At 44.9% G+C, this 27,595-nt stretch overlaps 1 protein-coding gene and 1 long non-coding RNA gene across 6 annotated transcripts in view; one reads left to right on the plus strand and one right to left on the minus strand.

Annotated features, from left to right (window-relative positions):
- BCAS4 (breast carcinoma amplified sequence 4) overlaps positions 1–11,124 on the minus strand; it is a 101,597-nt gene extending 90,473 nt beyond the window's left edge. For 2 of the 5 annotated variants that reach the window (XR_008307005.1, XM_053249455.1), the window contains exons 1-2: positions 10,859–11,124; positions 10,456–10,619 (exon numbers count right to left, since the gene is read on the minus strand). Coding sequence is in view for 4 of the 5 variants with exons in the window: in XM_053249455.1 (XP_053105430.1) it covers positions 10,456–10,619; positions 10,859–11,084 (390 nt within the window). In the remaining variant the exon portion in view is untranslated. The remainder of the gene's footprint in view (positions 1–10,455; positions 10,620–10,858) is intronic. The other 3 variants (XM_053249458.1, XM_053249454.1, XM_053249456.1) reach the window with 3 other exon arrangements.
- LOC128324657 (uncharacterized) lies at positions 10,606–26,462 on the plus strand. Its single transcript, XR_008307007.1, has 2 exons — positions 10,606–10,906; positions 21,171–26,462. It is a non-coding gene; the product is annotated as an uncharacterized LOC128324657 (long non-coding RNA).
- The last annotated feature ends 1,133 nt before the right edge of the window (positions 26,463–27,595 follow it).

Below are 27,595 nucleotides of genomic sequence, written 5' to 3' on the forward strand. Positions count from 1 at the left end.
GCCACGGCAATGGGATGCATCCCCGGCATCCCTTGAACAGCATAGGCACATAAACTAATGCGCCGATACCATTCACATGCCAACGCCACGCGAGGGGTGCAAGGACACATCCCATCGCCATGGCGCAGCATTTTAGAGGGGCAAGAGGCACAAGCTGCCATTTGCACGGAAGTCTTTCTGTAGCAATAGTGCCGTGGTGGGCCGGCAGGGGCTTGGAGGATGGGCAGGTGGGGCCTGCCTGCCTCCTCTTAAGGGAACACCTCATCGCTCGTGGATGTGCACCAAAGCAATTTGGTGTACATCTCTAAAAAGGATGTGCACGAACCTGTTCGAACAACAGGAAGTTCAAAAGGTTCGAAGGGGACGACGACAACTTTTAGGGCAGGGAGGGCGTACTTACCACCCACACCGCGTTTCCCCCGCTGGCACTCACTTAAAAATTGGTCCAGCGAGGTGGTAGCGTACCTCCCTGCTGCCCCATCCTCACTGGAACGGAAGTAGCACATGTACACAGCAGTGCACACGTGCACGTCACACGAGCGAGTGTGACATGCACAGGTGCACGTGCCTAGCGTGTGCAGGCTCATGCACCACTTCCAGTCAGACGAGAGGATGGGGCGGCAGGGAGGTACGTTGCTGCCCTGCCGGACCTGTTTTAAGCAAGCGCCAGCGGGGGAAATATGGGTGAGGGGAGTGAACCCTCCCTGCCCTTAAATTTATCCCCCCTGCCTTCAAACCAGCCCCCACTGGTTCTATGCACATCCCTACTTACTAACACAGGAATAGTAGGAACCAACTGGATCTTTCTGTAAATGTTACAAGCTGGGGGAAAAATATCTTGCAGGTACTGTGGGTGTAGTCTTATTCCCACCTTTATCTGATCCCACATTTAGCCCGACAAACAAAAGGTCATCAAAGAACAGAGAGCCAGATGACAGCAGGGACAGATTTGCAAGCAGCAAGGTACATTAGTGATTTAGCCAGCAACAGCAACCTGGCTGCTCAGCAAGAAAAGTGGTGGTGGTGGCAATTTATATACCATGGTGCTACTACTATACTGCTGCTAAAGCTATACAGGTACTCAGCAACCACACATCTTAAAAATAATGTCACACCATGTGTATATTTCAAGTAGAAAAGCGAGTTCTAAGTATGCGACTCATAGTGATGGTTCACCCAAGTGGGGCAGACTAGATGGTCAGTCAATTTCAGTTCTTAGATTCTATTAATACCACCATTTGAATGTATATACAGAAAACCATAATCACACACAAAATTGTGACAAAGTGTTTAACCACTGGCTGTGTCCAAGTGAAAAACAAGAAGTATTTTTGAAGGTGATTTCAGTTTCCCTTTTTAAAGCTCTCTGAAAAGTGCAAAACCGGGTGATTGTTAGATTAAAATCCAAGACAGATCTACATCAGTTCCACTGCCATTGTATGAAGCCAATAGTTTTATACCTGCAGTCTCTGAAGCCCAATCATAAAAAAAGGCTGGTTCCTATGGAAACATGTTTTTTTCCTTAGGCAGATCCATAACGTGGTTCAATCTTTTTACCATAGGGACTTTACCTTTCTGTCTGAGAAAGGGTTAAAAAAAAAATAGCCGTCTTAAATATTTATGGAGACATTGTGCATAATATATTTTAACATGTTTTACATCTTTTTGTACATTGCCTTGCACATTCGTAGAAAAGTGACCAATAAATTTAAATAAAAACAACAACTCTTAAAGGTAAGGTTGAAAAAAAACCCTATACGATTTTTTTTTTTTTAAGATTGTGAGCCCTTTGGGGACAGAGATCCATTCTATTGATTGATTGATTGATTATTTCTCTAAGTAAACCACTTTGGAACCTTTTGTTGAAAAGCGGTATATAAATATTTGTTATTATTGTATATGACACACAAATCAGTAACTTTGAGCAAGAACATGCCATCAAAGGATACGCTTAATTGCAAGAGTGTAGTTTGTTTTCATCTGAAATAATTTTATTTCCTGTATTGATGAATTACTTATGAAATGTGCGTTTACAACCTGCATAAGTGATAAATCCTAGTTCTGACAATTTGAAGACAAAACATTTCTCCATAGGGAGCTTCATATACTGCAAGTTAAATAATTCAGCACTAAACTAAACATGCAAGGAGCAAGACTTGTGCCGGACCATTACAAGTAAGGTACAAATGAGTTTTCAATTATTTCCATATGTGAAATAGTTTCACATACTATTTCACAAACTGATAGTACACATATTGTGGTACTATCCTGACCCTGTGATTCTCCACAATCTGTGTACATGAGAAGCATTCAGATGCACATTTGTGAGTTCATCTGGTGCATAAATAACTGAACTGCATATAATATTTTATGTATTTAATTTAATTTATGTATTTTATTTAATTAACTCCGATGGCTCCAGGTGGTTAGAGAGAAAGACTGGCAATACATGTATGTACATTGTGCAGGACATGGCCATGGTACTGGAACCACATCTCCACAAATCCACTTGCCAGTTCACCAACGGCAAGTACCCCCAGCCCTCTGGTGAGCAGGACACCCAACACCATAAAGTTCTCTTCCCCATTTCCACTACCATTTTTGAGAAGTCAAGAAACAGCAAGAGCAATAGGGGAGGGCACTTCCTGCTTCTTATCATCTCTGTATCCTAATGACAGAAGTGGCCAATTGCTCCTAAGCCCTCTGCTTCTGTGCCAGAAAAAGATCTGAGAGAAGAGAGGTTGTTGGTGGCAATCACAAATAATAGCTGGCTAGTGAGCTAAGTCTAAATTTGTTTATCCCAGAGTGACTGGAACTGTGTAGACTTATTTGGCCACTACCTTTTAGACCCAAATAGCAGAGTCTAAGAGGCATAGGCACAAGTAAATCCACACAGCTGCCAACCATGGTCAGTCTGCGTGTCCTTGCAACAAGAACCACCATAATAAGAATCCTAAAGAATAGCGGCTTGTGGTCTGGGAAGGCACAGATTGGCCTACAGAGAAAGGAACGCTGAATTTCACACAAGGATTATTAGAATTACTCCAGATCCACAAGAACACTCCCTCGAGGATTAGGGTGCTGCTGCTGAATGCCAGGTCAGTCAACGCTAAAGCATCTCTCATCCACGATTTGATTGTGGATGAGCATGCTGACCTGCTATGTGTGACGGAGACCTGGTTGGATGAGCTGGGCGGGGTTGGTCTCTCTCAGCTCTGTCCTCCAGGTTTCCAGATCGTGCAACAGCCTCACCTCGAGGGTTGGGGAGGGGGCATTGCAGTCATCTATTGAGAGATCCTCCCTATTTCCAGGTGCCCGGTCAGGCAATCTCAGAATTTCGAGTGTTTGTCCTGGAAGGTGGGCCTCCGAGATAGGCTGGGGATTCTGCTGGTGTACTGACCACCCTTCTGCACTTCAGTCTCCCTACCTGAAATGGTGGGGGTGGTCTCAAAGGTGGCCTTGGGTTCCCACAAGCTTATTGTTTTGGGGGATTTCAGTGTCCACGCTGAGGCCCCCCTAGTGGGTGCGGCTCAGGATTTCATGGTCTCCATGGCAACCATGGGCCTGTCTCAGTTGGTATCGGGCCCTATCCACATGGCAGGACATACTCTGGACCTGGTTTTTGCCGACCAGGGAATAAATGATCTGGAGGTGGGGGAATTTGAGACAACTCCTTGTCATGGACAGATCATCATCTGGTGGGGTTTAGTTTGACTGTGCTGTCTGCCCTCTGCAGGGGTGGTGGACCGATTAGGATGGTCCACCCCCCAGAGGCTTATGGATCTGCCTGGATTCCAGACAGCCCTCGGGGAGTTTCCAGTGTCCAGAGCTGGTGATCCTGTCGAGGCCCTGGTTGATCTCTGGAATGGGGAGACGGCCTGGGCTGTTGACACGGTTGCTCCTAAATGCCCTCTCCGGCTTGGTGGAGCCTGATCTACTCCTTGATTTTCCTTGGAGCTTAGGGCAATTAAACAACTTGGGCAATGGCTGGAACGACGCTGGAGGAACAGTCGTGGTGAATCCAACCGAACACGGGCTAGAGCCCATTTTAGGGATTACTCCGTGGCGGTGGGGACCTCCACTGCATCTGCTCAGTGCAGACCAGCGGAACTGTTCCGTGTAGCAAAGATATTGCTGCACACATCCCCCCAGGTAATGCGTGAGGAATCATCTACATCCCGCTGTGATCAGTTTGTGTGTCACTTTGTGGGAAAAGTCGCTCGCATCCGTGCCAATTTGGACTCCAGAGTTTTGGCAGTTCCGGCAGACATGCCTCTGGTCCCATCTGGTCCCATCGTGTTGGATTCTTTTCAGTTGGTGCAGCCTGAGGATGTGGACAAGATCCTGGGCAGTGTGCGGGCGACATCATGTGCTCTTGACCCTTGCCCTTCATAGCTAATAAAAGCTGCCAGGGAGGGTACAGGAAGATGGTTGGAGGTGACTATTTATCCCTCATTAAGGGAGGGCAGGATGCCACTGTGCCTCAAGAAGGCAGTGGTAAGACCGCTACTAAAAAAGCCCTCCCTTGATCCCTCCAACCTGGACAACTATAGACCGGTCTCTAACCTGCCCTTTTTGGGCAAGGTGATAGAGTGTGAGGTGGCGTCCCAGCTGCAGAGGGTCTTGGATGATATGGATTATCTGGACCCTCTTCGATCTGACTTCTGCCCTGGATATGGGACTGAGACTGCCTTGGTCAGTCTAGTGGATGACCTATGCTGAGAACTAGACAAGGGGAGTGCGTCCCTGTTGGTTTGCTGGACCTCTCGGCAGTGTTCAATACCATCGGCCATGGTACGGGAATCGGAGACACTGCGTTGCAGTGGTTCCAGTCCTTTCTTGCAGGGAGGGTCTAGAAGGTGGTGCTGGGGGACTACTGTTCAGCTCTGTGGCCATTGGCCTGTGGGGTTCCACAGGGTTCGGTCTGGTCCCCCATGCTGTTTAACATCTACACAAAACCGCTGGGAGAGGTCATCCGGGGACTTGGACTGAGTTGTCTTGAATCGGGGGCTGGAGGCCGTGATTGGTTGGATGTAGGCTAATAAACTGAAATTGAATCCGGACAAGACGGAGGTACTGTTGGTCAGTAGGAGAGCCAATCGGGATGAGGAGATTTTACCGGTTCTGGATGGGGTTGCACTCCCCTTGAAGGAGCAAGTATGTAGCTTGGGGGTACTACTGGACCTGGCTCTGCTTTTGGAAGCTCAGGTGGGGGCGGTGGCCAGGGGTGCCTTTGCACAGCTTCGGCTAATGCGCCAGCTAATGCGCCCTTTCTCGAGCTAATGCGGTTAATGCGCCCTTTCTCAAGAAGGCAGATCTGGCCAGAGTTACCCATGCCTTAGTCACGTCACGGCTGGATTACTGTAACATGCTCTATGTGGGGCTGCCCTTGAAGAATATCTGGAAACTACAGCTAGTGCAAAATGCAGCAGCTAGGGTTTTAGCCAGACCTGCCCGGTGGGAGCACATCACACCCATCCTGAAAGAGCTGCACTGGCTGCCAGTTGATTTCCGGGTCCAATTAAAGGTGCTGGTTTTGACCTTTAAAGCCCTTAACGGTTTGGGCCCGGGATATCTGAGGGACCACCTGCTCCCAAGGGTTGCTGCCCACTTGACGAGGTCATCTGAGGGGGCTCTGCTCCGGGTGCCAACAATGAAGGAGGCTAGGTTGTTGTGCACTCGGGACAGGGCCTTCTCTATTGCTGCCCCCAGACTCTGGAATGCTCTCCCGGTGAGTATCCACTCCTCAGTCGTCATCACAGTTTTTAGAAAGCATGTCATATCATGGCTTTTTACCCAGGCTTTTATATGATTGTCTCCACTGCTGCTTCTTGTATTTTGTATTGTCTTTATGCTTGTGTTTTAATTTAATTTTTTTAAAAAATCAGATTTGTTTTTATATTTTTAGCTCAATATTTTAATGTGTCTTTTTAATAATCTTGTTTTTAAATTTTATTGTGAGCCGCCTTGGGATTTTCTTAATGAAAGGCAGGGTATAAATTTAACAATAAAATAAATAAATAAAATAAAAATAAATAAACGATTAACTGTGAACTCTGAGAGAAAAGCTGAGACTCATAACTCCAAGTACAATTAAAATGTGTGAAGAATATTTTTATAACCACATTGTTACACTCATTTATATCTCATTCTTCCTCTAAAACACTCAGAGCAAGGTAGGTTAGACTATGAACCAGCTTGCCCAAGGCCACTCATTGTGCTTTATAGTTGAATAGAGATTTAAACATGGGTTTTCTACATCCAAGACCATGCTTTCATCTCTTTCTTAAATCATTTTTATTTAAACGAGTTCAATTTTAACAACTATGTAATACTGGGACTCCTATGATTCCTGAAGAAAACACCAGATTGCTACATTTTTAAAACTGTCCCTATAATTGTATCAATTGGCTTAAAGCTTGGTCACACCCACCACTGACTATTTTATGAGAAATAAGCCGTCAAGTCACAAAATGTCTAACCAAGGCAAAGGGGTCAAATCACATCCTAGCCAGGCCATAGCTGGGGCAAGCTAGTTTGGTGTATGCAAGCCTGTGTTTTGCCCTAAAAGAGGCTACGCTGCAGGATGCATTCACATAAAGATTTTGTGCTAGCACGAGGCTAGTACTATGCTATTTCATATTAGCTGCTGCATGAAATCTTATTTGCCATAATTCACTCAACTTAGCATTTCACAATCAGTGTCAGGTCACAGAAATAGCATATTGCACTCTACAGAGAATTACATAGTACTGGCTCTTTAAAAGGTACAAGATAGGGCAACTGCATAGGCTCAGACAAAACCTACATCCTGTTCTTAGCCCAAGCTAATCTGAGCACATTCAACAGCGCTTCCACAAATAATAAAAACAGGAAAGAGATGACAGAGCCCACAACCATGCATTTATTAATGTAGTGGCTCTGTCAAACTTGGTTTTAAAAATTCATTTTCAAATCTCGAAGTGGTCATTTAGATTAGTTATCACATTCTCTCAAAAAGGTGGAAGAATAATTATGCTTTAAGGTCACAGACACCTGGCATATCTATTCTACAGCAACATAAAAAGTAAATGAACAAAACCCAAAGTACTGCACAATTCAGGAACAACAGCATAGTCTTGCGGCACCTTAAAGGCTAACAGATGTATTGTGGCATAAGCTTTCAGGGATCAGAGCCCACATTACTGTAACACAAAATGTTGTCCTCAGATGGCAGATACACACAAAGAGAACATACACAAGAGAAACAAAACTGAACAGTGGAGTCAAAAAGCTATTAAATGCAAGAGGTACAGAAGGTTTGATATTTCCATGCAAAGCTGAAATGTATACCAAAATAAGAAAAAGGTAATGCATGTATGACTTTTAGAAGTGAGAGATTCCCAGAGAGATTGAAATGTTCTCCCACTGACTTTTGAATGTTGCCATTTGTATTGCAGATGTGTGTCCATTTATTCTCTTGGAGTTAAGACTGACCTGTTTGTCCTATGCAGGCAGCAGGAAGGCATTGTCTGCAAATGATGGTACACGTCACATTAAAGAATGAGCAGAGGGATGAGTTCCTAATGGTATGTCTGATGTCATTAGAAACTTAATAGTGTTACCTGAGTGGATATCCATAGTTTGAGTTCATTGATGGCTTTCAGGAGAGCCCTTAAAACCTATCTGTTTGGCCTGACCTTCCAGGATTTTTAAACTGTTTTAAATGTTTTAATTGTTAATGGTTTTATACTGTTTTAAAATTGGTCTGTAATGTTTGTTTATAAACAGATTTTATGCTGTTTTTAATGTAACAATTGTTTTTAAAAGGATTTGTGGGTTTTATTTTTATTGTTGTGTACTGCTCAGAGCTGTTTGGATGGGGTGGTATATAAATGTAATAAAAAATATATGGGGACAGAGCTAGCATCTAGGTTTGTTGCAGGCACAACAAACCTGGGTTTGTGGCTTCTGATGAGTAGCTGTACTAGAGGGAGCTGTTTGAGTGGTCAGGCTTGCAACCCAAGGCTTTTTAGAGAGAAGTACAGATATCCAGGATGGGGTGTAGATAATTTAGAATGTTGGAATTGGTTTACCTGTGAGTTTTACCTGATAACAAGGAACATGTTGTCATTTTATGTATTTATTTTATCTTCCAGTCCTGTCATGTAGGTTACTCTTGTTAATCTATTTCTTCACTTCATTGGGTGGGTACTGGATTTTTAAGAATGTAAATCCTTCAGCTGTGACTCTTTGGCCAAAGAACAAATATAGTTGCATGATAGAGCTGGCTGTAGATGATACATCATATAGGGTTATTTGAATGGCAGCTGAAAGCATGAAGATATATGAAGAAATCAATTGGTTTCTGCTCTAAGGTGGTGTTTATGTGTTCGCTGCATATTTGCACTGTGGTGTCCAGAAAGTTAACTGGTCTAGACTGAGGTCCATAGTGGGATGGAATTGTTGAAAGCGTAGCACTTCTCAAAGGGCAGATCGACAAGGCTAGACTTGTACTCAGTAACAACTTAGGACAGTCAAGAAGAGAAAGTGATAGAACATCACTTGTTACCACCTAAATCTTCCAGTGAAAACTGCTTCAACACATCACCGATTATCTATAACCTGTCGTGGACACATGCATTTTTTCCTCTCACGAGCACTTTTCTCCCAGCTGGGCTCACTTCTGGAATTAGGGCCTCAGGAGTTTAAGTGAGGGAAATAAGCTGCAGGAGCAAGGAGGGCTCATTTATTCTTATGTGCATGTCCCCTTTGTGCTTATAATCAGATCTCCCACCCTCTGTTTTATTTAGGATTGGGACAGGCCCAGATTTAAACAAATGCATCTCAAACCATCACATTTAGTTTGAGCTTAAGACTTGATCCAGTGGTCACTCTTGAAACTAGACTTGTAGAGATCAGCTTCTTATCCAGCAAGCAAGGTGGAAAAATGTGGCAATAGAGTTCAAAAACAGTACTAGAGCTTTAACTCACATATAATCAGGGTGTAGTGGAGGAGGGACACACAGGGATGGAGCACACGTACTTCTCGGCTTCTCTGGCTGTTGGGATAGGCATGGCTATGGGGGCTGTCATGAAGAGTGCCTGTATATCTGAATCTGCAACTACATCACTGCATACAATTAAATTTGGATTAATGATGGGATACAGAATTTCCATAAAGTACAGAATGACTCCTGAGAAAGTAATTAAATAAAATAATCCTGCTTTTAAATATATTTCCAAGAGCTTCTTTTTTTATCTTTGGAAAAGCAAAGCTACCTTTTACTTCCTCAACAATAAAATCTCAGCAATATCAACCATCAACTGAGAATGAGTATATTAACATGGCTAAACTGGTCATGACTGTAAACACATTGCCCATTATGAGTATTATTAGCAAATAGTCATTGAGCGATCGTGATCTGGAACAGGTCTGGCATGGCATGGGTTTGTAACCCTTTTCTTTAATGTTAAAAAAACAAAAAGCCCTCTCAAAGCTGCTATTTGAATGGAGAGGGAAGCTATCAATGATGGCAATTGCCAACATTCCTGCTAGAGTGTGTTATACTTTCCTGATTGCCATTTCTTACACATACATATAATGCCTGGATGATGCAGACTTTTTACTGGGAGTCTGAACCCGTGTTTAGTTGCTGACTTGTGCTGAGGAGGACTGCACTGATCACATCTTTTCTGTACACCTCTTTTGCATTTTTAGTACATCATTCTTGCTCCAATAACCTCAACAAGAACCTAGAAGGAGATTTATTGTTTTGTGGGAGCAGGAGGCAGAAAGGGACACCTGTGAAGAGAAGCTATGTGCCTGGGAGAGCATCTCCTTTGCAAGCAGGGGGTCCTAGGTTCAATCCTTGGCATCTATGATGTAGGGCTGGGGGGAAACCCTGCCTGAAAGCTGCCACTAGTCCGTGTAGATAATACTGAGCTGGATGAACCAAGGGTCTCTGTCTCAGTATAAAGCAGCTTCCTAAGTTCCTATGTTTTATTTTTATGGTCCCTGCCACTCCCCACACATTTATCTTTTCTTTGTTTGTCAGCCACCTTGAGAGTCTGAATTTAGCCACTGAAGTGGGGAAATAAATGATGAACAACGAACTCTTCCTTCCCTTAAAAAAAAAAAAAGTTGCATGAAAATGATCAACCAGGGTTGCCTTCACCATTCACACATCGCAGCCACCCAAAGGGCTTGAAAACGACTGGGATGGTGAACCTAATTTAATATTCTTCCAGACCAGCCACTCATACAACCGTCGCTTCCCAAGAGCGACTTTGTAAAAGCCCCACGCACGGAGGAGGAGACCCTCAAGCCTCTAGACCCTCCCCCCAGAGCCCCCACAAATTGGCGGGAACCCCGCCCCCCACCCCATCGCCACAGGCGCGTAACTAAGCAACGCTTTCCGAATCCAAGCCCCCGACGGCCCTCAGGCCACGACCGTCCCCCGCCCACCGACGTACCTCCTCCCCCGCCTCAGGGGCCAGGCAGAGGGCGCGCCGCCGCCGAGCCTCCCGCTCCTCTTCCACGCCTTCTTGGCCTCCGGCCGCCTCCGCTTTCCCGCGGGGCTCGCCATCGCTGTCCTCCTCCTCGTAGTCGTCGGGCGCCTCCACCGCCCAGCAGCTGGCTGAGGAGAATGAGGAAGGGCAGGAGGAGAGTCTGAGCGGGGAGGCGGCGGCGGCACCGGCAGCAGCATCCGCGGCAGCCTCCCCCTCCGCGGCGGCCGCCGCAGCGCTCATGGCAGCCCCCACCACCCCCGGCTTCCCTGGGCTGGGCCCGGAGCCCGCGACAAGGCGCGGCCACGGCTTCCACTTCACAGAAGCCGGTACTAGACCAGACCCCCAGTTCCGCCGCAGCTACCGAGACCTGGCTGGCTGGCTGGCTGACTTCCAGGCGCTGCTCTGTTTTCCGCAAGTAAGCTCCGGGCTCCCCCTAGCGCGGATCCCTCAGGCATGCGCCGCCTCAGCCGACAGTCGGCCTCACGGATCCTCGCTGGCTCCTCATCTTTGCAGTATGAGCCGACGATGAGGAGGATTCCCGTCGGGCCACGATTCTGCGCGTGGTTCCCACCCAGCCTGGGCACAGATCCCATTGAATCAAGCGCAGCTCACTGCCTCGTCGTAAATATGCCTATTAGGTGTGGTGTAGGACCGTGTTCACCTTTTAAAAACACAGTGACAGTTGGGTAGTTGTATGCCAGCCAGGATGGATGTGACCCTTTTGATTTGAGCCCCTCTGAACTCCCCGCCCTTTAATTATTTCTTTATTACATTTCTAGACCGCTTCAAGCAGGGGCGTAGCTCTAATTGAGCGAAAGGGTTCAAAGAACTGGCCCGGAGCTCCTGAGAGCCCTCCAGCTCCACCCCCCCCCCCCCATTTTCTTCATTATCTCCCTCACTCTGGGGGGGCCGCCAGAGAGAGGGATGAACACAGGCCCCCTCTCTCCTGGCTACACCCCTGACCCCAAGCAAAGGCTCTGGGCAGCCCACAAGTTTAAAAAACATAAAAACAAACACGATTTAAAACACACTGCTTAAAACCATATAAAAACCAGTTTTAACACAACTCAGAGCTGGTTAAAACCAATTAAAATACTTAAAAACAATTGGCATTACTGATCTATTTAAGTAGTGAACACCTACCCTGGATACATAACAAAAGTCTATTTTAATCTAGTTATTAGAACTCGCAACTGAAGAACCAACAGTCTAGTAATTCTAGTTATTAGAACCTACAACATTTTTTATAGAGGCCTATAAAATTTTAAGTCAACATTGGGTGCAATCAAGTTATCTTTTCCTCCTGCACTGTGTGCATCACTCTATGGGGCAAACACAGAATTCAGCGTATAAATGTAAGTGTAAATTCCTATTAAAAGCAAAACATTTGTTTTAATGCTTCAGTAGATTGACATATAAAGTCAGCTTCCCTTTCTTGGCGTCCCAGCTGACATACTGCATAACAATATTCATGAGGTGGAACATAACATTGGTGCGGTTGTTCAAGAGCACTGTTTCACAAGTGCAAAAGTTGCGCAGTGTTGTGTGACAATGCAGCTGTTAGAAAGAAAGTTGTTGCTCTTGCGCAATTTTGTGAATGTCGTGATCCACTGCATGTGTAATGTTGCACAGTACGTCAGCCAATGTTTATTCCCTGGGGTGTCCACTCTTTTGCTCCATGTAGTAGGCTGTTAGTGCAACATTTCCTAACCAGTATGCTGCAGGACATTAGTGTGCTGTGGGATATAGGTTGGTGTGCCACACTGATACACTGTGAATCAGCTGCAAAAGGAAGTTGAACCCAGGACCTGGTGTGTGATGTCAGTGTCATCGACTCTTTAGGGAACAGTGACCATAGTCCGATCAAATTCAGCATACATGTGGGGAGAGAATCACCAAGGAAGTCTAACACAGATACTTTGAATTTCAGAAGAGGAAACTTCTCCAAGATGAGGAGTATGGTGAAAAGAAAGCTGAAAGAGAAAATCAGGAGAGTCACTTCGCTCCAGAATGCATGGAGTTTACTCAAAACCACAATACCAGAAGCCCAGTGAGATTGTATACCCAAAAGGAGGAAAGGTACCACTAAGTCCAGGAGGATGCCAGCATGGCTAACAGGTAATGCCAAGGAAACCATAAAAGGGAAGAAGACTTCCTTCCGGAATTGGAAGGCCTGCCCAAATGAGGAGTACAGAAAGGAGCACAAACTCTGGCAAAAGAAATGCAAGGTGACCATAAGGGAGACAAAAAGAGAGTTTGGGGAACATTTAGCTATAAGCATCAAGGGGAATAACAAAAACTTCTTTAAATACATCAGATGCAGGAAATCTGCCAGGGAGGCGGTTGGACCCTTGGATAATGAGGAAGTGAAAGAGATTATTAAGAAAGATATGGAGGTTGCAGAGAACCTCAATGAGTCTGTCTTCACGGCAGAGGATACTGAGCATATACCTGTTCCTGAACCAGGCTTTTCGGGGATGGAGGCTAAAGAACAGTCAGATAGAAGTGACAAGAGATGATGTTCTAAACTGTCTGGAAAAACTGAAAACTAGCAAATTGCCAGGGCCGGATGGCATCCATCCAAGAGTCCTCAAATGTGAAATTGCCAATGTAAAATATATAACTTATCCCTGCAATCAGGCTGTGTACCGGAGAGGCCCTTCTGGGAGAGAACCAGCATGGCTTCTGCAAAGGTAAATCTTGCTTCTGCAAAGATAAATCTTGCTTCTGCAAAGGTAAATCTTGCCTCACAAACCATTTGGAGTTCTTTGAGAGAATCAACAAGTGTGTGAATCAAGGTGATCCAATTGACATAGTATAGCTGGACTTCCAAAAAGCTTTCAGCAAAATTCCTCATCAAAGACTCCTGAGGAACCTTCACAGTCATGGGACAAGGGGACAAGTACATGTGTGGATTGCTAACTGGTTGAGGAACAGGAAACATAGGGTAGGGATAAATGGAGAGTTTTCACAATGGAGGGAAGTAAGAAGTGGGGTCCAACAGGGATCTGTACTGGGACCAGTGCTTTTTAATTTATTCATTTAAAAATCTAGAAGTAGGGATAAGCAGCGAAGTGGCCAAATTTGCAGATGATACCAAACTCTTTCAGGTAGTGAAATCCAAAACAGATTGTGAGGAGCTCCAAAAGGATCTCTCCAAACTGGATGAGTGTTTGAAACCACCAACAGTGAGTGGCTGACAAAATGGCAAATGCGCTTCAACATTGGCAAGTGTAAAGTGATGCACATTGGGATGAAAAACCCCAACCAAGTATATGCTGATGGGATCTGAGCTGTCGGTGACTGACCAGGAGAGAGGGATCTTGGGGTCGTGGTGGACAGCTTGTTGAAAGTGTCGACTCAGTGTGTGGCAGCTGTGAAAAAGGCCAATTGCATGCTAGAGATCATTAGGAAAGGGATGGAAAATAAAACTGCTAATATTATAATGCCCTTATACAAAACTATGGTGCGGCCCCAACTGGAGTACTACATACAATTCTGGTCACCGCAGCTGTAGAAATAGAATATAAATAAATAAATAAATAAATAAATAAATAAATAAATAAATAAGGACATTGTAGAACTGGAAAAGGTTCAGAAGAGGACAACCAATATGATCAGGGGCCTAAAGCACCTTTCTTATGAGCAAGGCTACAACACCTGGGGCTATATAGTTTAGAAAAAAGATGACTGTGGGGAGACATGATAGAGGTTTATAAAATCATGCATGGTGTGGAGAAAGTGGATAGAGAGAAATTCTCCACCCTCTCACATAACACTAGAACCAGGGGTCATCCCATGAAATTGATTGCCGGGAAATTTAGGACCATCAAACGGAAGTATTTTTTCACACAACGCATAATCAACTTGTGGAATTATCTGCCACAAGATGTGGTGACAGCCAACAACCTGGATGGCTTTAAGAGAGGTTTGGATTACTTCATGGAGGAGAGATCTATCAATGGCTACTAGTCAGAGGGCTATAGGCCACCTCCAGCCTCAAAGGCAGGATGTCTCTGAGTACCAGTTGCAAGAGAGTAACAGCAGGAGAGAGGGCATGTCGTCGTCAACTGCCTGTAGACTTCCAGCCACATCTGGTGGGCCAGTGTGTGAAAGAAGATGCTGGACTAGATGGGCCATGGGCCTGATCCAGCAGAGCTGTTCTTATGTAGGAGTTTAAACAACCTGCTTTGGGAGCTGACTTGCTCCTTTATGCGCCAGAAGGTTTTATGCACCCTTCATTATGGGGCAAGCTGGCTCCAAAAGGAGAAACATTCAGTATTCCTTATTGCTCACTAACTCACTCAATAAAAATCATGTGGTGGCTGTGACTGTGTCACAGGATGTGGGTGGTGTGCCCCCCCCCGCCTTTTTTTTGTTTAATTTCAATGTGTCTCAGTATGGGAAAAGTTGGGAAGCACTGGAACAATGGCTGCAGGAAGAGAGAAGTATAGCTGTTCTTCCTTAATGTATATAAATACTGGTATTTATTGAAACCTGCTTCTAGATTTGCCTTTGCTCACTTTTATATTTTTGGCCTTGCTTTCCTGACCCTGAAGCCTTTGGTGCAACCTTTGACAATTTTTGCCCCAAGCACAGCCTACCTAATACAGTCTGTGTAACACCACTTTTATCCAATCTTAAACTGCACACTTAGGCTTTTCATGATGCCCGGAAAATCTCTCCCTCCTTTGTTTTTTGCTTTACTTTGCACCTGATTGAGAATTTTGATGAACTCAGAAACTTGCTCACTTCTTTGTAACTTTTAAAAATTATTATCCTACTCTTGCTTTTGGGTTTTTTACTAGTGGATCAACAACAACTAATATTTATATACCACTTTTCCACAAAAGTTCCCAAAGTTAAAAATAAATAAAGATGGCTCCCTGTCCCCAAAGGGCTCACAATCTTAAAAGAAACATAAGATAGACACCAGTAACAGCCACTGAGGGATGCTGTGCTGGGGCTGGATAGGGCCAGTTGCTCTCCGCCTACTCAAAGAATCACAACTTTTAAAAGGGTGCCTCTTTGCTCAGTTAGCAGGGGAACCATCAACATGGCTGCCAACAGTGTTTCTGCTCCAGTATAGACTGTTACACCTTTCCTGGAATTTTATTTTATTTTATTTTATTTATTTATTTAAAGGGGATAGCATTTCCCCCCTCTTTGACTGCGGTTAGAAAAAAAATTACTGGCAATATGCATACTTGTCAGTAAATGTACACCATCTGCCAAGAGTGAGGATCTGGCTGCTTCCAAATAGCTAGCAAATTAGTTAATGGGTAAGAAGAAATATAATTGGGCATCACGAGGGAGATATCTTATGATAAGGTTTAAACTGCTTACTTGAAGGTGATTACATTTTTCAGGATTTACAGAAGTTGGCATATTAACCTTGCTGAACTTTCCCCCATTCATTAAGATTTGGAACTGCTTTGTAATTTAAATGGGCAAACACAAACGAATCCTAAATAATATATGAATGATTTATGATATATATGAAGAAATATATACATATTTTTCAATTTTTTTAAATGTATGATTATTTGTATAACATATTTTTCAATATTTTCTACAATCTTAGACTTGCATATATCAGTACATTGATTCAGGATTCTTTTGTGAATGCCTATATCATTGTTGAATCCCATATTCCTAGGTTTTTGGTTTTGTTTAGTAATTAAAATGTCCATGGATTGTTCAGCTGTGAGCCTCAACTCAAGTTACAGACATGACATCCAATTAACCATGTTTTGATTAATCAAGGAGTTATCATTTCATAAATGTACCTTGGAATGCATTTCTTTTCCAAATTTCACTTAGTGTTATGATATTCACCTTAGAAAATCTCCAGTAATTTCCCAGTTTTCCTTTATTGTGCCATAAACACCCATGTCATGTGTCAATGTCTATACGGGCAGCTTCACGTGACCTCCCGGAAGTCAGTAGGCTGAGAACTAGAGGTTCCCAGTAAGCACATGCTCCCAGTGGGTGTGTTGTCTGAACTTGCCCAAATCTGGTTCACATGCCATGTTACCGAGATTCTCCCATCATTTTTAACCAAGATTTGAAGTTGGACAGAAGCAGTTGGGAGAATCTCGATAATGCAGCACAGGAACCAGACTTGGGTAGATTTGGAGCACATGCTCATCGGGAACTTCTGGTTCCTGGCTTACTGACTTTTGGGTGGACACATGAAGCTGCCCTGTGTGTTTTTTTAAATCATACTTTACTTCCTTATATTTATAGTCCTCCATATGACCACGGAGGAATGTTCTGGGCTCTGTGTTTAGATCCACCAAGAATATTATAGGCTATGATCCAGGAATTCACTGAGGGTCTCATTATAATACCTACTTCATTAAAAGACTGTTTGAGTAGATAGATAGATAGATTGATTGATTGATTGACTGATTGCATGAGACTTATATGGTACCTGTACAACATGTGACTCACTAAACCAAACCACAGGATATTTAACAGGCATCCTGTGGGCTGCAATACATTACAAAGTATGGTGATGTCTCATGTTAACCCCACTGTATTTGTTGCCTTTCTAGAACTACAGTACAGGGAGGCTAGAACACTAGAAAGCCCCAACACTGGTAGATCACAAATTACTTAGGCCTGCTTTAACATAGCACTAAATTCTTTGTTGATGGTTTACCACCACAGAGAAAATACAACATTTAAAAACATCCTAAATATAGAAAGATTAAATAGGCTATGGTGAGAAATGACACAATGTCTATCAAAAATAAACCCTAGATTTCTTGAACTTCATATCTGTTCTAAACCAACAAGCACTTTCCCCCTCTTTGGTCTGCTTTAATCCAAGTATGAGAGAACTCGCTCTGTTACAGTCAACGTTCCAGCAAACCCTCTTTATTGAAGAGGAACTCGTTTGCTCAGCTTTGCAGGTGAATGAATGTAGTTTTGCTCAAATTGGCACCAGCATTCTCATTAGCAGTGCAGTCTTCAAAGTGAGTGAACATTTCTGGCCAGAGTAGGACACTGGGAGGTAGCGCTTAGCAAGCTGTGCCAAAGGACTGAAAGTGCTTAACTGCTGGGCAGGTTTGGGTTTTCTCCTCCTCCTGGATAGGCTGCTTACATGGAAATGAGTTTCTCATGCTAGTCTGAAATTGTAGCCATGAAGATAACTTCCATTATAGCGTGGTAACCAAGTAGCCACAAAAACGAGGAACACTTTAGCCCTGATGAGTTGTTCTTTTAAAAAAGCCAACTGTACATGCTTACAGCGGGCAAGGCAATTGGGAAGTCCCACCCCCGTCATGTCAGTCACCCTGCCGCCTGTGCTTTTCACGCTTAATGCATTTGTCTGGAGATGCGAATGTCTTCAACATGACCACTGCCATTTCCATGGGGTGTCCCATCTTGCTGATCACAGAAATGCCAGCAATCATACTTAGGGCATTCACCTCTTCAGACTAACATCTTAAGCATAAAGTGTCAGGGCAGGAGGGTGACTGACATGACGGGGGCAGACTCCAGCTTGATTTTCCTGCTGTAAGTGTGTACAGCGGACTTTTAAAAAATAACAACTGAACAGGGCTTTTATGTCTGCAAAAGAGAGTAATCTGTGTCAAATACCATTCTAGTGAAATACTTTGTACAGCCCCATCTAGTGGGTCTTGTGGAACTGTAAATATGATTCAGGGAAGCATAAATTCCTTTTCTGTAGGATAACAACGTGCCAAAAATGCTATGCAATACTAAAACATCCAACTCTTTCCTTTGCATGTAATGATCTGTTTCCAAGTGAACTTAACAAAGAGCAGGGAGGAAATAAGCCAAATTAATGGAATATAATTGCCATATTATTCATAATGATATGAAGATTAAGACTGCAACCCTCTGTGCATTTATCTGAGAATAAGTCCCACTGGACCTAGTGGGACTTACATCCAAGTAAACATGCATAGGATTGAGTTGTAAAATGGGTAAAGCAAGGACCAGCTCCTGTTTGTTTCTGTCCAAGTATATGCAAGACTTGGACAGAAGTACAGTATTTTGTAAGCTTTAAAAAATGCAAAAAGCTCTACTCAAAGAAGCTATATGTGAAAAAGTGGGAGAATCCTGCATGCATCTAGGGTATATATAATGTTTTTGTCACAGCCCCCCACTGCCAAAGAGGCCAACTGCAGTTCAGTTTTAAAAGTGACCTGCCTCCTCATTAATTCATGGCGGCCATTGCCATGGACAGTGTGGACAGAGACAAATTCTTCTCCCTCTCTCACAACACTAGAACCAGGGGTCGTCCCGTCAAACTGAAGGCCGGGAATTTTAGGGAAAGGAAGTAGTTTTTCACATAGGGAATAATGAATCTATGGCATTATCTGCCATGGGGTATGCTGATGGCTACCAGCTTGGGTAGCTTTAAAAGGGGCTTAGACAAATTCACAGAGGACAGATCTATCAATGGCTACTAGTCTTGGAGGCTATAGGCCACCTCTAGCCTCAAGGGCAAGATGTCTCTAAATACCAGTTGCAGGGGAGCAACAGCACAAGAGAAGGCATGCCCTCACCTCTTGCCTGTGGGCAGGGGTGGAGGGAGGCCAGTGGTGACCCAGGTTCTGCTGCCACCACAGCTTCCCGAGCCCTACCCCTTGCTTCTGACGTCAGATGCAGGGAGTGTTTAGCCATGCCCCCTGTGTCTGATGTCAGATGGGGGTGTGGTTTAGCTCCCAAACGGGGATGCCTTTAAAAGGCAGTGAGATTTGCTCTGGCCACACTGTGAAGGCATCACTGGATTTAGTTCAAAAATAGCGGGGCGGGGGGGGGGAGGCCTGGGTTCTTTGAACCTGTCTGCTCAATGGTGCGCTTCTCAGTCTGTGGGCTTCTCAGAGGTATCTTGTGCACCACTATGTGAAACAGGATGCTGGACTGGATGGGCCTGGGGCCTGACCCAGCAGGGCTGCTTTTATGTTCTTATGTAACACTTTGAGAAAAAGTTAGACTGAATAACATTATTACCAACTAGTATTTTTCAGCCCGTTGTAATAACGGGTGCTAGGTTTTTTTTACCCCCCACCTGATTAAGGGCCAAAACGCCCGCCCGCCCTCCCAGCTGCCCGATTTCTCCTCTGCGCCCCCCCCCCATGATTAAGGGCCAAATCGGCCCATGTAAATGCCGCCGCCCTCCCAACTGCCGAGTCCTCCTTACCCCAGCCTGCGTCAGTCGGGCGATTGAAGTCCTTAATTTGAGAGGGAGAGAGGAGCTCGTAAGCAGAGCTCCTCTCTCTGCAAAGCCTCTTCCCGAACTGGCGCTTTGGGCGCAAAGGACACCTATTGCGTCCTTTGCGTCCATAGCACCAGTTCGGGCAGAGCCTTTGCACAGAGAGGAGCTCTGTTTGCGAGCTCCTCTCTCCCTCTAAAATTAAGGACTTTCATCGCCCGACGGATGCGGGCCGGGGTAAGGAGGACTCGGCAGTTGGGAGGGTGGTTGGCGGCCGCGGCAGCAATTTTTTTAACCACGGCAACGATTGGGGCAAAATGGCCGCCCGTGGGGCCGGGAGAGGAAGTGCGGCCGCCAGCGGGCCCAGTCCTTTCCAGTCCACCCCGCCGCGGCCAGTCGCCCCACCGCGGCCCCCGCCGCCTCGGCTGCATTTCGCCGGCGGCGGCCGCCGCCATCGGGGCCAGTCGCCCCGCCGCTGCCTCACCCGCACTTCCACCGCCAGTTGCCCCGCCGCGGCCACCGCCACCTCTGGCCGAGGCCGCAGCTCCGCTGCCGCCTCGCCCACACTCTCCTCCCGGCGTTGGTGGCGGCCGCTTCTCCTTCTCCCGGCCCCAACATGGCCACCTGGTTTCGGCAGCCGTGTCTCCCTTGGACTGTTCTGGGCCTGCGCTTTGCGCAGGCCCAGAACAGCCCAGGGAGACAGGGACGCAGACCCCAGCGTTCAAAAGGCACAGACACTCAGCTCTTTATTAGAGAAGATTCAATTGTGGGTTCAGGAGGTACACATATTTCTTATTTAGCTCTCAGGAAGACTATTTTCATACACAGGAAGCACGTAGGTGCATATCTGAGCATGTGAGAAAACAACTAGGCTAACAAGATGGTCTGCTCTCCACTCCCCAAGCGGCTTATAGTGTACATGTAATGACCTCAGGCTCTTCTTCTTTCTCTGTGACCTTCCCCTTGAGAGGTATATAAGGAGGAAATATGAGGCAGAGGAAAGAGAATAATTCACTGGCTTGCAACACAAACATTTTGGATATTTAGTGCTAAATCTCAAGACCAGCTGAATGTGCTTGGAAAATGACAAAATTTCATCCTTATTTATTGAAAAAGACATTTCCCATGCCCTGGAGGTAAATGCTGAAAAGCAAATCTCATGACTTGATAATTTATGACATTCACTGGTATCTCTCAGCACGTGATCCATTCTTACCCTTGTTTCTATGATTTGCTGATTGGCAAGATGGCAAATGCCCAACGATATTTATTATTTTATTTATTTAACATATTTAAGTACCACCCCAAACTTGCGTCTCTGGGCAGTTTACAATTAAAATAATATAAGCATTAACATTAAGATCATTTAAAACCCAACATTAAAAGTATTAAACTATAAATCTGATTAAAAGCCTGGGTGAACAAATGTCTTCAGTACTTTTTTAAATGTTGCAAGAGATGAGGAGGCTCTTTATCTCAACAGGGAGCACATTCCAAAGCCCTGCGGCAGCAATGGAGAAGACCCATCCCCGAGTAGCCACTAGATGAGCCGGTAGCAATCGTAGATGTACGATGAAGACGTTCTCTAAAAAAACCAGGGCCTAAGCTGTTCAGGACTTTATAGGTAATTACCAGTGCCTTGTATTTTGCCCAGAAACTTACCAGCAGCCAGTGTAGCTCTTTCAACACAGGAGTAATATGGTCTTTCTGAGATGACCCAGAGACCAACCTGGCCACCGCATTCTGTAACAACTGCAGTTTCCGGACTATGTACAAAGACAGCCCCACATAGAGCGCATTGAAGAAGTCCAATCTGGAGGTTACAAGCATATGTACCACTGTTCTGAGGTTGTTCATATCAAGAAACGGACGCAGCTGGCATATTAGCCGAAACTGATAGAAAGCACCTCTAGCCACTGCCTCAACCTGGGACACCAGGGAGGGGTTTGGATCCAGAAGCACTCCCAGACTGAGTACCTGTTCCTTCCAGGGGAGTGTGACCCTATCCAGATCTGGCAGATCAAAATTGCCTCCCGAGTTCCGACCCCGCACAATAAGTACCTCCATCTTATCTCCACCCCATAACCTGCCCAAAAGCCAGTTTGAAATGAGTCTAGATAATCAGTTTCCTCCAAGATCGCCAGGAGCTGGGAGGCCACCAGCCTCTGAATCACCTTGCCCAGCCATGGAAGGATGGAGACAGGCCTGTAGTTGCTCAACTGCAAGGGATACAAGGCAGGCTTCTTCAGAAGTGGTCTGATTGCCTCCTTGAGACAAGGAGACATCCTGCCCTCCCTCAAAGAAGCATTTCTAATCTCTACCAGCCCCTGAACAATAGCCTCCCTACCTGATAGTATAAGCCATGTTGGGCCAGGATCAAGAGGGCAGAAGGAAGGCCGCACCATTCCAAGCAACCTATCCACATCCTCAGGGGTCACAAACTGAAACTGATCCAGGGTCACCACATAAGAGGAACTGCTGGACACCTAGGCATCTGGACACCTCAGCAACAATTGTGAAGTTTAACTCTAAGTTGGCCCGAATATAAGAGATTTTGTCCAGTAAAACATTGCTGTGTGTAATTGTTGGTTCAAAGTACTGATTCAAGTGGGAAGGGGCATGCACCAGCCCCCTCACAACCCTGAACAACTCTGCCACACGTGAAATTGTGGATGCGATACAGGCAGAAAAGAATTGCTTTGCCGCATGTATCGCCTGAGCATAGATCTTCAAATGCGCTCTATGTAATAATCTGTTGGATTATTTATTTATTTAGCATATATCTATACCGCCCAAAACAGAAAACAGGACAATAAAAACCAATAAAAAATTAACATATTTCAACAAAAATTTGAATTTTTTAAAATTTAAAATTTAAACAGTTAAAACTATTAAAACAAAACAATATATAATTAAAATCCTGGGTGAACAAATGCATCTTGACTGCCTTTTTAAAAGTTGTAAGAGATGGGGAGGCTCTTATTTCAGCAGGAAGTGTGTTCCAAAGCCTCAGGGCAGCAATGGAGAAGGTCCGTCCCCGAGTAGCCACCAGACGAGCCAGTGGTAACTGCAGACGAACCTCTCCAGATGATCTCAATGGGCGGTATGGTTCATAGCAAATAAGACATTCCAGGGCCAAGCTGTTTAGGGCTTTATAGGTTATAACCAAAACCTTGTACTTTGCCCGGAAACTTATTGGCATCCAGTGCAGATCTTTTAAGATAGGAGTGATATGGTCTCTCCAAGATGACCCAGAGACCAACCTGGCTGCCGCATTCTGGACTAACTGCAGTTTCCAGACTACGTACAAAGGCAGCCCCACATAGAGCGCATTGCAGTAGTTGAGTCTTTCTCCACTTGTGCTCTAGTATCTTCTACCTCACCGCTTAAGCCCCCGGAGTTCTTCCGTATATTAAGGGGCCAGTTTCAAAGTGGGTCGGAGTGGATGCTTAGGAGCAATTGTGTCCACTGCCCTGGTGAGTTGGCTGTTCTAATTCTTCACCAGGACGTCAACAGGGTCACCAGCAGAGCCAACACTAAATCCCTCCAAGGCCTCTCGGAATCCTATTGAATCCAATAACCTTCTCAGGCAGAGCATCCTAATGGGCCCCTCACCCCTGCAGAGGTGATACATGAGCGTGAGTCCAAATTTAACCAGATGGTGGTCTGTCCATGACAATGGGGAAATCACAGGAGTCTCCACCCATGGTCGGAACACCACCCTGATCAGAGTGAAAGACAAGATCAAGTGTGTGACCAGCAATGTGTGTTGGTCCAAAGACCACTTGGGATAGGCCCATAGACATCATGGGCCTATCCCAAATGAACTCCTGAGCTGCCCTGGACAAATTGGTCCCAAAGTGAATATTAAAGATCCACCACCATCACAAGCCTGGGAGACTCCAAGGCCAGGCTCGAGACCAAGTCCATCAGCTCAGTTAGGGACTCTGTTGGGCAGTGGGGCGATCGGTACACCAACAGAAGTCCCAGTCTATCCCTGGTCCCCAAACTTAAGTACACACATTCAATATGGTCAGACACTTTGACAGGGATCCTGGTAAGGAAGATGTTGTTCTTACAGATCACAGCCACTCCACCTCCCTGCCCACCTCCCCTCACCTGCTCCTCAACAGAGTACCTTAGAGGGAGAAGCTGGTAGCAGACAGGGCCGCCAGCCTCCCACAACCGAGTCTCTGCTATACATACCAGGTTGGCCGCTTCATCCAGAATCAAATCATGGATCACTTCAGGTTTATTCTGGACTGACCTGGCAGTGCAAAGAAGCAAGGTGAAGCTCTCTGGGTGGTTGGCACTGCTCTGCAAGGTCAAAGAGATGGCAGGACAGCCAGAAGTGGAAATAGTGATTATGTTTCTGAATTCCCTCCCCCTGCAATGGCCTGCTGACCTGCCAATGCTACTTCTTCTGCTCCCCACTACCACCGGAATAGCCACCTCATAATCTGCAAATATGCCCCCTGTCTCCCCATCTCCAGACAAACCCAGGCACATTAAAACTAAACTCACCCCGGATTTAAAACAGAAACTGAATTAAAATACCCACCACTATCACACCAATGAAGAATCCCAGAGCAGGCAGTCTGGCCCTTGCACTTGCTATCCCCCGAAGTGGCTGCCCCTTGGTGTTGCCCCTTCAGTGGTGGGCCCACTATAGGCAGCATTCCTATAATCCTGTAAGATATTCCCCTTAGGGGATGGAGCCGCTGTGGGAAGAGCACAAGGTTCCAAGTTCCCTCCCTAGCATCTCCAAGATAGGGCTGAGGGAGATTCCTGCCTGCAACCTTGGAGAAGCCGCTGCCAGTCTGTGTAGACAATACTGAGCTAGATGGACCTATGGTCTTACTCAGTATATGGCAGCTTCCTATGTTCCTGTAAAAGACCCAGAGCTGGGCAGGTGGTACCAGGACCTGCTGAGTCACTCACCCCTGGCCCCAGTCCTGCACTCACTCGCCACAGATGTTCAGCAGGGACAGCAGGCCACAGTACCACAGGGGAAACAAGGAGCAGGCAGGTAGTAGCAGAAGGAGCAAACATCACACACACACAGTCTCTCACCCTGGGCAGCACTGAACGGGAAGTATATGTTTTCTTTCTTTCCTCTGCTGGACTCTTATGCAAAAGTAAATTTCCTTTAGCTATTTTTACATGTATTATGACAGTTCTAAAGTAAATTGAAGATATATTAATTTATTTGAACAAATCAGTTACTGTAGACATGTACAAAGAACAATACAGAAACAATCAAGGGGTAAGAAATAAAACAAGGAGCAAATAAGTACTTATTAATGAATTAATTTACTCTTAAACAGCTGCACCAGCCTATTGCTGAAATGCCATATTGAAGTACCACAGGCACAATCCTACAACCTTTTCCCTCTGATTGCTAAAGCAAATTGATGATGTTTACAGAATTATCTTTCAGTTTCCTGACTTGCAGCAACTATGTAACTGAGCCCATCCCATTTGTACTTAGTGGGATTTGCTTCAATTTCTGCAGGCAATATATCTTCCTAACGCTAGATGGCAACATTTTGAGGAAGATTATTTCCTGAACACTTGATACAAAAGAAAACAAGTGTTAATTGACAACAATGAAACTATCATTCAGGATTTATTAATGCTGACCATTTTAAATTTTAGTACAAATATTACCTCGGGCTTGTGGCAAAAAACATGTGCCGTGCTCTCAAATTGTGGATGGCAAATGTATTTAAATATCCGGGTTTTCTTGCAATAAACACAGCTATGCCAATAAGGGCTGATCCTTTTCTAATAATTGCTTCCTTGCTTATTGCAGGAGGAATAATAGCATAGGCCATTTAAATGTGTGTAGACCATTCACAGCCACCTAATGGTGCAGTGCGGGTAAGTAACATGCCTAGGGAGCAAGAGGTTGCTGGTTCGAATCCCTGCTGGTATTCTATATCAGGCAGCAGTGATATAGGAAGATGCTGAAAGCCATCATCTCATACTGCACGGGAGATGGCAATGGTAAACCCCTCCTGTATTCTACCAAAGAAAACCACATTGCTCTGTGGTCGCCAGGAGTTGACTCGATGGCACAACTTTACCTGTGCCATCCAGGAGCAACCACTCTAGCAAACCTGCATGTGGTCTCTGGAGAAGATTGTAGCCAACTGGAAGATTCAGGAGTAGCTCAAGGTTTCAGGAGGCCCTCAGCAAATTGCCCTCCTCCACGGATCTCCCTCCTACCCGAATAGGCTGCGAGAGAATTGCTCCAGCACCAGAGACAATTGGCACAGAGGTGATCTCAAGGACGAGCTAAGATTATCATTAAAAATCAGCAGTTGGGAACACTTCTGTACATTTTTTAAGCTTCAACTATAAGTAGAAGGAAAATTAGGAACTCTTGAATAACTTGAATAACTGTATTGTGATCATTGATCAAATTAGGAGCTTCTACCCTTGGGGACTGACTCCTCAGCCCTGCTGATGCAAGGTTGATGCTGTTGGTTTTTATTAACCAACATCAACCTTGCATTAGCAGGACTGAGGGATCAGTCCCCAGGTATATAATTCCTACTCTACTATACAATACTACACAATAATTCCTATGCTACTACACAGGCATTTAAATCTGCAGCCTGATTATTGTATATTTGCTGCTGTTTTTACTGGTGTTTTATGTATACTTTTAAAACATGTTGGTTTAAGACTTTTGTATGCTGCTCTGGGGTCTTAGGATGAAGGGCAGTTTATAAACAGAGAAATAAATAAATGCATGTTAATGATTGCAGTGGTGGAGTTTCAGTCTGACATCTCTCTTTTCTTGGTCTCCCACTCTTTCATATCTCCCCCATCTCACTGCATTCCTCCTGAATACGGTACTTTCCTTTTCAAATGCTTCAGGAATTTCAGCTCAAAGTCACTGCAAGTAACGCTGCATAGGTAAATACTGTGTGGATTGCAGAAGAGCAGTTATCTTTTTGGCTCCAAAAATAAAACCCGAGGATCAAGTCACTGTGCAGTGCAGGTGAAAGGTCAACAGGTTCTCATGTGAAAAATAAGCAATGCATGCAAGGTACACGCCCTGTGTTACACAAGTCGTGTATGCGATTAGCTGTCAAGCAGAACCTGCTCCAAGCTTTAGTCACCAAAGAAACAGAAAATAGTTTCTATATGTTTACATTACCAGTAGTGAGAGCAGGACGTTATGGTATATGAATTTCTATGGTATATGAAATTCATATGGTATATGAATTTCTGACCTAATGTTAACTATATTACTATCCGGGGGGGAAAGCACTTCTGTATCTCATTCTTCCACCTACCTGTGCCTTGAGGACAACTAGAGAAACGTCTTCCACCATCTGAAGCCTTCTCTCTTGTGGCACCTTCCCTTTGGAGCTCCAACCACAGAAAAGGCTTGGTACATTTGCTTCATATTTTTAGAAAGGTGCTCAATACATTTGTTTTTAGGACAACTTTTATAGCATTGCTGAGGATGTTTTACTCGATACAGCAATGTACTTTAACTGTTCTCATCTTCTGCTGTGAATTTTTCTTTTAAGTATTAGAACTGAGTGTAATTATTATTTTAATGGTGGATTTTTACACAGAGGTACAGCTAGGTAATTTTGGACCTGGGCCCTAATGGGCTTATGAGGGCACCCCTGCAAAATAAGCATCCTCTCTGTATATATACATTTCACCACAAACCCACAGATCTGGGACAGAGTACATTTGGGGGGGGAAGGGGGAAAACACTATGCAAGACCTAGTGGATTCACACAGTTTCTCAACCATTCACAAACTAATTGGGACACAACACTGTTCCTTGCTCCACAGTTCAAACACAAAACCAAATTGTACATATAGTCCATTTGTAAGGAAAATAAATTAAAACCACAACACATGCCCCTTGTTCCA

This window comes from Hemicordylus capensis, chromosome 4 (genome assembly GCF_027244095.1).
Source record: "Hemicordylus capensis ecotype Gifberg chromosome 4, rHemCap1.1.pri, whole genome shotgun sequence".
In the NCBI taxonomy this organism is placed as follows: Eukaryota; Metazoa; Chordata; class Lepidosauria; order Squamata; family Cordylidae; genus Hemicordylus; species Hemicordylus capensis.